General features: G+C 56.7%; 1 protein-coding gene across 2 annotated transcripts; it reads left to right on the forward strand.

Moving 5' to 3' along the window:
* Positions 1–1202: 1202 nt before the first annotated feature.
* TEDC2 (tubulin epsilon and delta complex 2) lies at positions 1203–5529 on the forward strand. 2 transcript variants are annotated; one of them, XM_039885053.1, is made up of 10 exons: positions 1203–1299; positions 1388–1486; positions 1726–1796; positions 1913–2294; positions 2772–2825; positions 3425–3518; positions 3687–3798; positions 3888–3989; positions 4433–4623; positions 4955–5529. In XM_039885053.1, exons 1-10 carry the CDS (start codon positions 1259–1261, stop codon positions 5099–5101), a joined length of 1293 nt encoding a protein of 430 aa, XP_039740987.1. In that variant the 5' UTR covers positions 1203–1258; the 3' UTR covers positions 5102–5529. The 2 variants fall into 2 exon arrangements, with proteins under 2 accessions (XP_039740987.1, XP_039740988.1); XM_039885054.1 differs by having other exon boundaries at positions 4994–5529.
* Positions 5530–10406: the final 4877 nt, after the last annotated feature.

A 10406-nucleotide genomic window follows, 5' to 3' on the forward strand; every position in this document is an offset into this window, starting at 1 on the left:
CTTCTCCCAGCCTGCACCTGTAGAAAACCACTCCACTCCAGGGGGACCTAATACCACCTGACCACAGTGTAAGGTCTCCCCAAGTCCTAAGAGTCACCTTGGCGAACTCCTACTGTGGTATAGGGTCTCCCTGTGTCTCCTAAGTGCTGATTATACCCTTTTCCCTCCCTCATACCTCACAGAGAATCTCATGGTTGGCATGAATCGTATTAGCCTCCACCCGTTATGCATGAAAACAGGCCACTGCAGATGGAGGGGCTAAGGAGTAGTTCAGGGCTGCCTGGGTCCCAACCCCATTCCCCTCTCTTCCTGGTTCCCTCAACTCCCTCCTTTATGTCTCTGTTTCCTATGCTGCAGCTCCTTCCTATTGGTAACTATAAAACGGGTACTTCTCCATCTTTAAACAACCCCCACAAAGTTTGTCATCCTTCCAGCTAACCCAAGATCTCTTGTTATCTCCGATTATATTGGAACTTGCCCACATCACTTGTCCCAGCCATCATCTGTCCCCACAATCCCCTCCAGGGGGTCCCCTTAGTTACTGATGGCCCATACCCCATCCCTTGGATACCCTCCTTGTACAGCCTCCCATTGCGTCTTTGACACCGGTCTCTGCTGTCCACCCCTCTGGGCTCCAGCTCTCCTGTCATCCATCCCTCCCCGTCCCTGTCCATGCACACCTGCCGCACCTTGAACCATCTTGCCCAGGCCCAAAGCTCCATGTGCCACACAACTAGGGTCTCCTCGGCTTCAACCCCCTCTGCCCAGGTGCCTACCTGATGTCTCCCCCCGGGATGTCATCACCAGTATGTTCAAAAGTGAACACTCCCTCCCCTCATCCCTGGTCCCAACACATGTCATCTTCCCCTGTAAATACATATTGAACATGTATTGTTCCCCCAGTAAATACATGTTGGCCCCTTCACGTTCCTCGCTGTGCCAGGTGACCCAGGGTCAACAAGGCAGATCAGCCCTGTTCTAGAGTGCCTTCAATAAGGACAAAAACGAAGCCAACCGTTAAGCCCAGATGCCACCATCTACCCAGTTATCCAAACCAGAAACCTTCGTGTAGCATAAAGCCCTGGGCCCAGTTTCAAGCCATAGTCAGCGTCGGAAACTTGGGGTCGTGTTGGGGGCGCGTAGCGCCGGGGCAAGGCGGGTCTGAGCCCTGGGCTCGGGATTGGGTAGCCCGGCCGGAAGGGGGCGGTCATACAGCACGGAAGGGGCGGGACTTTCTGGAGGCGGCAAATCGTGAGGAATGGCTACCGCCTTCATGCTTCCCGCCCGCTGCTCGCGCCGGTGAGCCCCGCGCTGCGGAGGGAGCGGGAGCGAGCGGGGCCGAAGGGCGGCTAGCCCGGGTGCTGAGCCCCGAGTGCGTCCCTTCCAGGCTCGTGGCCGAGCTGCAGGATGCCTTGGAAGCCTGCGCCGAGCGACAGCGGCAGCTGGAACGAAGCCTGCGCGTCTCCCGGCGGCTGCTGCGGGCCTGGTACATGGACCCCAAAACCACCCGGCTAGGCTTCCCTCGAGCATCAGAACCCCTCTTAGAGCCCCTGGGCCAGGAGGCCAGGCCTGGCTCCCACTTCTGAGTTGCGAGTTGGTGGTGTCCCCCACCTTTCCCTGTAGTATCTGAGGCTGGGGATTTGCTCCAAGGTCAGGGGGCCCTCTGGGGTCTGTTAAGCCTGGGCCCTGCCTCCTGGCCGTGCCACGGCTGCCCTGTCTTCGCAGGGAACCAGCTGAGATCCCGGCTCCGGAGCCAACCCCAGGACCAGAAACTAATAAAGAGACTCCATCTCCAGGTAAACCTCAGAAACCCACCTCGAGGTGCTGCCTCTGGCCTGTCTTCTGGCATGTAGTGGTGAGGAACCCATCCTGGGGAACGGTGAAAAACCACTACATGTCTCGGCTTTCGCAGCTTGCACACCCAGCCCCCAAGACCTCATGGAGCTGGAGTTTCTGACTCAGGCACTGGAGAAGGCTGTACGGGTGCGAAAAGGCATCTCCAAGGCTGGAGAAAAAGACAAGGCTCCCAGCCTGAAGTCTGGGTCCATTGCCACTTCTGCCAACACAGCCTCTGCTGCACCCTGGGCCTCAAAATCAAAACCTCCCAGGGGCACCCGCCAGACCACGGCGCATGCCAAGGGCCTCCCTGATCGTAGGCTTCTGGCAGTGGGGGATCATTCCTGTTTGGGGCGAGGGGCCCAAGCTGCCAAGACTGGACCAGGCCCCAGGGAACAACAAACATTTCCATCGGTGGCTCCTCAGGCCCCAGAAGCTTTCACACTCAGGGAGAAGGGGTAGGTTTCCCCAACCCTCATTGGAGGAACTGCTATCTCTACCTGATTAGACCCTGGCCAGCAGCTAGAATCTGGGATTTGTGGTGACAAGGAGGGCAGGGCATTGAGCTGGATGTGGATTCTGGGGCACCACTCCATGAGGCCCATGCACCGAAGCTGGCAGAATGGAACAGCTGCCTTTGAAGGTGCTGGGTTTGATGAGCTAGGAGGGCCTGTCCCACTCTCCTCTCTAGCTGTCCAGTACCCTATTCTGTTATCCACTCAGCCTGAGGGCTCCAGATGGGTTCTGCTTGTGGTACCCTCTCTCCTCTCTGCCAGGGCAGACCTGGACTGGACTGGGCTGGCTCCCATGGTCACTCTAGAAGCCCTGTCTGAGGAGGGGGGTGAGACTCATTCCTAACTGGCCAATGATCAGGGAGCGGGGCCTATAGCCCCAGAATGAGGTGAGGCTTCTCTGAGCACTGGCTTTCCTGACAGGACCCTGCTGCGGCTGCCCATGGCCTTCAGGAAGGCGGCTTCCCAGAACTCCCGGTGAGGCTAAGTCCTGTGGCTAGGTGGGGCTGGAGGGGGGACAAAGGGAGTGTGGAAAGCAGGGAGGCCAAGGCTTCCCACCAGCTCATGGCCAGGTTGGTAAGACTTTTCCAACAGGTTCCTCTGCTTTCTTTGCTGGGTGGGGAGAGACTGCCTAGCTAAGACTGCCATAGTTGCCTTAAATTCAATAGACTTTGAGGCCCCCAAGCCTTCTGCTTATAAGCTACAAAACTTTGAGCAAGGCACTCCATGTCTTTAAGTCCCGGTGTGTCTTCCCCGTGGAGGTGACATAGTAGTACTAGCTTCATAGAGATGTTTGCACTGTGCCTGGTATAGAGCCAGCACCCAGAGTTACCAGTCACTGCTGGTCTCTCTCCCCTTCCTCAAATTATTTCCTAGTATTTCCCAGAGTGAGTGAGCTCTCTGCAGTGTCCTCTCAGTTCCCTAAGGCCTCCTGAGGCCCTTCCTGGCACTCAGCAGAGCCAAATACTCCAGGCTAGGACCCCTACACTGGCCCTTACGTATATCCCAAAGCGTAGCCCACATGGCTGGAATAATGGTCCCTCTCTGGTTCCCTGGTGCCCATATATGCATCCCAGCCTGTGGGCCCAGCTCAGCACTGCACAGACCAGCGACTCCATGGATGCTGCTATGACCTCCAAAACCCAGTTCCTCCAGAAAATGCAGACAAGGGTATCCTTTCTGTGTTTGCTGGGTGTGGGGCAGGGTGGGCAGGGCTCTAAACCTGGTGAGTTAGAGAATCAACTCCAGGTATAGAGCCACTCCCAGACCTCATCCTTGAGGGAGGGATGGGAAGGGGAGGAGCCTAACCAAAGGGGAGTTTCCCTGACCCTTGTCCAGTCAGGCTGGCCCTGCTCCGGGCTCAGTGCTCCAGAGATGGAGGCAGAGGTGGGGAGCCTATGGAAGGCTTGCTCGCTGCTGAGACTGCGAATGGGGCAAGAGCTTGCAGCAGGTCAGTGGGCCCTGATACGGAGCCCAGGTCAGGGTCGGGAGGCCTGCAGGACCAACATGGACCCTGCCTGCCCTACCTGACTCTTACAGACTTCACAGACTGGATGCAGGAGTACCGCTGTCTGCTCACCCTGGAGGGGCTTCAGGCCATTGTGGGGCAGTGTCTCCACAGGCTGCAGGAGCTTCAGACAGGTGAGACCCCACCCCACCCCCACCTGTGCTGAATTCTGGCAGGGGTTGGTTCAAGGTCCTCTAGCCACAGGGCAGCATTAGGACTTAACAGCAGCCCAGAAGCAGAAGTAAGCAGGCCCTTCCCCACATTACCTTACTGTATTCTGAGTTCTCCCCAGTTGTCCTGTGGGACCAGTCAGAACAACTCTTTCACCCCATTCCCTCTCCAGACACAGAGCCCCACCACTCTTAGTAGTTTGCTTATTTGTCCAGTGGTTGAAAAAGTGGCACGTGAGAATCAGAGGTACTGGCGGATGACTCACCTGGCCTTACAAGAGGCGTTTGTTTGGGAACAATAAGGCTTCATCCACGAATCGAAGGGAGAATTTGCACTCCCTTAGAGGAGAGTCGGGAGGAAGTGCCTGGCTGCTGCTCCATGAGACCACATCCTCCTGTCCTCACAGTGGTAGTGGAACAACACCAGGGGCTGTGGCCTGAGGAAAGACTCCCCAGGACCTCATTGCCCTGTGGAGGAGGAACAGTCCCCACCCGGAACCCACAGCTACTGCTCTACTCCAGCACCCACGAGCTGCAGACCCTGGCGGCCCTCAAGCTGCGAGTAGCCATGCTGGACCAGCAGATCCACCTGGAAAAGGTATTTCCAGAGAAGGGGTTGGAAAGTCAACTGGGTGCCAGGGGAGCGTGGGCTGTGGAGAGAACTTGAGATCTGGAACTTCATGAAGGCTCAAAAGCCTGTCTGTTCTCCTCCCTGACCCCAGGGTGATAGGAGCCTCTGAGCCTGTGCACATGCCAGCCATGGCCAGGTCCAGGGGCAACAGGAGAGAAATGGGAGCTTCTGGAGGAGGGAGGGGCTGGAGCATGGTGCCTCCAAGCCTGCCCTGGAACTGCCCCACTCTCTAGGCTCTCCTTTGGGAGCCTTGGGCTAGCTGCCTGGGACAGGGTCCCCCTCAACCTTGGCCCTTCAGGTCCTGATGACCGAACTCCTCCCACTCGTGACCACGCAGGAGCAGCTGGGGCTGCCCCAGCTGGCACTGTGCAGGGCTGTGCACAGCCTGCTCTGCGAGGGAGGGGAACGCTTCCTCACTGTCCTGCGAGATGAACCTGCTGACTGAGCCCTTCCTGCTGCCAGCCCCTCTTCCCCACCCCACTTGCAGACCTCAAAACCCTGGGGAGAGGGCAAGCTGGTTCTGATGCTGAGGCTGTTGGGGAGAGCACCCCTTCTCTGGTCAAAGTTAAGTGAACAGGGATTGTGTGGTGGACCTGGGCCAGAATACCTATACCCCTTGGGAAGCTAGATTTCCAAGATGGGGCAGGGATAGCCCCTGGCTGTTCAACTACAGCCCTTCTCACAGCTGCTAAACCTGGTCAAGGCTTGGCTCGGCCTACCACAGGTTAGAGGAGACCTGAGGCCTCTTGGGGGGCGGGGGGGCTTTCCTTAGCTACCTCTGTTTTCTTTCACTTCAGACTTAAAAGTTACTTGTGTGGCATGTGGCATTAAAACTATTTTAGAAAGTATGCATATTTAAATCATACCAAGGTAGAACTTAGTGTGTGGCGTTGTTTTGTTTTGTTTTGTTTTTTGCTTACCAAGAATATATCAAGTGTATTTACCAAGAACATCCGTAGCACTTCTGTACTGTAGGGAGGCGGTAAGGCCACTCAGGGTGGGCTGCATTGGGAACTCACCTTATGCATTGGCCCTAGCACACCTGAAACTCCTTCCCCCGGGTGCCTAGATCTATACTGGGCACATTGGAAGACCCAAAAGCCACAGGCCTATATCAGAGTAGACAGGCACTGTGTGCCCACAGCCATCTCCTGGCACTTGTGCTCACCACCTCCTCTTGGGCCATTGCTGTGGCTGGCTGAGGTACCACCAGAGAACAGGCCCTTTTACCCATCACCCCTCACCTTATTTACTATCACCTTTTCTGGGGCTCCTACCTCCCCTGTTGAAGGAATCGTTACTGTGGAAGGCAGGAAAGTGTAGATGTCAAAGTCATGGCCTCTCAGTTTACTCCGGTCACAAATTTGGGTTTACACTAACTTGTTTGCTGCTATGGGACTTCAACAAAATTCTTAAGGGCTCTGAGCTTCAATTCCATGTTGTCCCACTATTATACTGGGTGTAGTGGTTATTAGTCCTGGGGTTAGGATGAAGATGAATGAGATGTGAGATACTGCACAGTGCTGGGTCCTGATGAGGGCTGGGAGGCTGTGGCATTCTTTAAGTGAACCTTTACTGAGCACCTACAAGGACCAAGCACAATGCCCAGAGCTGGGGCACTAACCTTTAATATAGACAGTGACTGCAAGATGGAATAACACCAGCCTCTACCCTGAGGGACCCAGGCCCAAGAGGCAGGTAACTCCTAGATGCCAAATCTGAGAGCCAGATGAAGTGTCTGTTATAAGGGATGAAATGGACAATGTTGAAGCAGCCTCAAGGTGGCTCCATGTCCCCTGCAAGAGGCCCTACCTGTAAGTGGCCCCATAGTCCAGTAGGCTAGAAACCTCTGACACAGAGTCCTGGGTCTTGAGGGCTGCTGAGGTCCAAATGACAAAGTAGAAAAGGAAACAACCGGGACCTCCAGGGAGTAGAACAGCTCTGTCCAGTACCCAGGACAGGAACTGCAGAGAGCCGGGAGCCTGAGGGACAGCCGCCTCCTCCTTGCTACTCTTACTGCCTCCAGAGCTGCTGCCAACGTGTTCAAATCTCGAGGAACCCTTAATCCTCAGGGTGAATTCTATCACCAATCACCACCCTTACTGGCCACCCCAGAATCAGTTTCCATAGCAGATGGTATCCACAATTATTTCATCCACTAGTTTACTTGGTTTGTTGTGCACCTTCCCTACTGTACTTTTGCCTCACAAGGGCAAGGATGTTGTCCACCTGGATCCCTAGTCAAGCCCAGATGGGTCCCCAAAGACCCACCTCTCCGGGGCTAGTCCTGGGCACTGGTAGTGGCCTGGCAGACTGCTAGGGGCTTGGGCCTTCTTGGACAGCAGGGAGGTGCCACGAATAGCATACGGGGTCAGGTCTGGGACACAAGGCGCCAGCCAGAGTAGGAAGAGAGAAATCCCTCCAGGTTAGCGCCTGCGTACCCTGGTTCCACACAAGTCTGTAGGCGGCAGTGGCGAACTCCTCTGTCCCCGCAGGGCGTCACTGCGTCCTCAGCCAATCTGCTCAGACATGGGAGCGGGGACTGCGCGGGCGCCCAAATCCACCCGAACGCTGCCCCCGCGTCGGCGGCACGAGCGAGCCGGATGGCTCCTCCCACCACCGCCGCCCGCCCCCCAACCTTGCATGCATTTCTCTGCACCACCGATTGCGCAAGGAGCTCGAGGCTGCACTACATCCTGCCTTTCGGCGCCGTGACCATCATTTTCTCGCTGCAACGACCCCACCTGGACCTGACCCAAGGCGCGTCGCTGGCCGCGCTCGGCGCGGACCTCGGGCTCCTAGCCGCCGCCTTTCTGTGCTGGCAAGCTTGGTGGCAACGGCGACGGAGGGCCGGGCGCGGGAATCCACGAGAGCCCCCTTCCAGCAAGGTTGCAGCAATCTGGGCGCCTCCTTACCCCGGACGTCGCCCGGACCTGGCAAGCGCAGTGCTCCGGGTTCACGGAAGCCCCCTCCCCAGACACCTTCATTAAATCTTTCTTTTCCAAACATTTGGAAGGCGCGGTCGGAAGGGGGCTCCAAAGCCATCTCCCTCCTCATCCCGGATAGGTTTATCCCCATCTCGCACCCCCCTTTCCACCTAATGTTACTTTTCTGTGTTTTGCTTGGTCCGCAGAGCAGGCCTGGCCGAGCACTGCGCGGGCGGGAGTCTGCGGGACATGAGGGGTATGCAGGGTGCAGGGCGGCGGCGTGACCATCCTTCTCTGGGCGAGGCGCAGCATCCACCAGCCGTCTGTCTTCCTCATTGGGTTGGAAACTCCTCGAGGCATAATAGGCACTCAATATATAAATGTGCAATACGTGACAGTGCAGCGGCCTGAGAAGTTGTAGGTGGGGGCAGGGAGGTGGAGCCTCTTCTAAGGTGCCAGGAGGGGGCAAGGCCAGCCAAGAAGTTGGAAGTGTGAGAGGCCCCAGCGGGGATCTGGGGACAGTTGGCTTAGTCCACAGGGAGTAATGAGCTTCGGCTAGGGCCTGTGAGGGAAGGCCCCCTTAACTCCCATTACACCATCTGCCAGGACTGCCCTGCAGCCAAGATAATGTGTGTAGAGGGGGCCATTCCAGGGAAGAGGCCGTGCTGCCTGCACCCTCCTCCCTGGGGAGCTGGTGGTGCACTGGGGCCCAGGACTGATCTCCATGAATGCTCACATCAGGCTTAGCCCGGAGGGACTCCTTCCACCCACATCAGAAGACACCAGATGTTTGGCAGACCCTAGCCGCAACTTAAGAGGAAGCTAGGCTGCAGACAGACTCCAAGGTTGAAAAGGAGGGGAGAGGCTGCTCCCCCTGCTCCCAGCTTCCTCCCTTCTGGCAGGAGTCCTGAAGTCCATAAAGCCAGAGTTTCCTTGGAGGCTTGTCTCAGGCCCTGTGGAACCCCTGGGCATTTATCCCCACCATGGCCAGCTAGTTGTCTTGCTTCTAACAGTCCTACAAAGGTCTATCACAGCACCCACTCCCCTACCAGCGCTCTTTTCATCCCAGGCAGTGGTTGAGGATGGAGACCAGAAGGGCCTTGAAGAGGGTAGTTGGGAAGGTATTACTTCTGGACTTGACCTATCCTGGAGCAGTGTATGCACCCTGCCAGCACCCTCATTCATGCACCACGCATGACTGTTTGTTGTAAGGGACACATTCTCTTTATTGGGAAGTTGAGGGATGTGGCCTTGTGGCACCTGTTCGGTGAAGTGGGGGTAGACTCACAGCCTTCCTGCTGCTACTGCCAGAGGTGAAGGGAGAGTCCAGCAGCCCCTGTGACTCTCCTGGCTCAGTCCTTCCAAAGTCTCCCATCATCTCATCCATCCCTCCACATACCCTACATTTATGCTGATGCATTCTGGGAAAGGGCTTGAGCAGAGGATATCAGTCACCGCAGGTGCCCCATCACTCTGTCTTCCTGCTTCTCCCAGTTCAAGCCCTCTTGCTCCCTCTTCTTTGTTTTCCCCTGGGAGGCTTTGGTGTCCTCCTGCCCCTCCTCTCCTAAACAGCACAAGGATTCTGCTTCTCTTCATCCTCTTCTTATGGGTCCTTGCAGCATCTCAGGCCCTGCAGAGGGTGGCAATTCCACTTACATAGACATACCCACATTGCATCCTCCACCAGCTGCAGAGGCTGGCCTAAAGTTCAGCTTCCCAGCTGAACCTTCAGGCCTCAGAGCTGTCCCAGATGGACATGTGCTGGTGTGTCTTGCTCTTCTTCATGAGGCCAACGCCTCCTGGGATGCTTGGCCCCTCTCCATCAAGGATCTCAAGGTAGTTGAGAAGAGGTCTCTGTCCGGAGTGATTCACGGCCCCTGTTGGCTGGGGCCACTCTCAGCTGCAGCTGCCCCATCCCCAGCTGGTATCTAGATTACCAAGCTGGGCTTCTGCTTCAGTTTCCCTGCCCAAACCTGCTGGTTTGTGGGATAAGCTCAGGGATTCTGACACTGAGCCATCTGTGACTAAGCTCTCACCATGGATCAAACCCTACTCTCTACCTCTCCACAGGTGACGAAGCCCGTCAACCTCAAGGGGCCCTGCCACCTAGTGGACTGTACCCCCACACATACAGCTTTCACTTCTCTGCCAGCTCTAAGGGCTGGGCTCATCCTAATGTTGCAACAAAACATTAGGAGACCCAGGGACCAGTGTTTGGCCTGATTCGGGTAGGGGACACTAGCCTCAGTCCTTAGATGAGCTCAGGCCAGTCCCAGGGGTGCAGTTCTTCCTGAACATAAGGTAGCAGGGACATAAGTCTATTGAGCCTGCAGCTCACCAAATTCCTCCCGCACAACTCACAACTCAGCAAAGCTGAATAACAGGCATGTGGTAGAAGAGGAAACTGAGGCTTGGGCAGGTTAAGGAATCTGAACCACACAGCTGGAAATTGAAGCAGCTTGGATTCAAAATTAGTCCCAGTCCTAGGTTCTTTCTATTAGAGCAGACCGCTGCCTTGAGGGCACCCCACAATCACCAGCACGTCTTCATTCCCCCTGGCCTGAGTACGCTCTGTATGGACATTAGGGAGCATCTGGGCTCCAGCCTTCAGACCCAGAGCCCAACCTGCATGATGAGCCTGAGGGAGAAGGCCGCCAGACCCCCGCCCAGAACGTTGCACAGCCCCAGGAGCAGTCAGTCTGGCTGCGGGCCGGGGACCCTGCTGGGTGGTCCCCCCACAGGCTGCGTGGCTGAGCCGCCCCCTTCAGACCCCTCCCGCCGGTGCATTCCTGGCTCCCCGGCCCCTCCCCCGGCTCCCGGGCC

This window comes from Pteropus medius, unplaced genomic scaffold (genome assembly GCF_902729225.1).
Source record: "Pteropus medius unplaced genomic scaffold, Ma_sr-lr_union100, whole genome shotgun sequence".
Taxonomy (NCBI): domain Eukaryota; kingdom Metazoa; phylum Chordata; class Mammalia; order Chiroptera; family Pteropodidae; genus Pteropus; species Pteropus medius.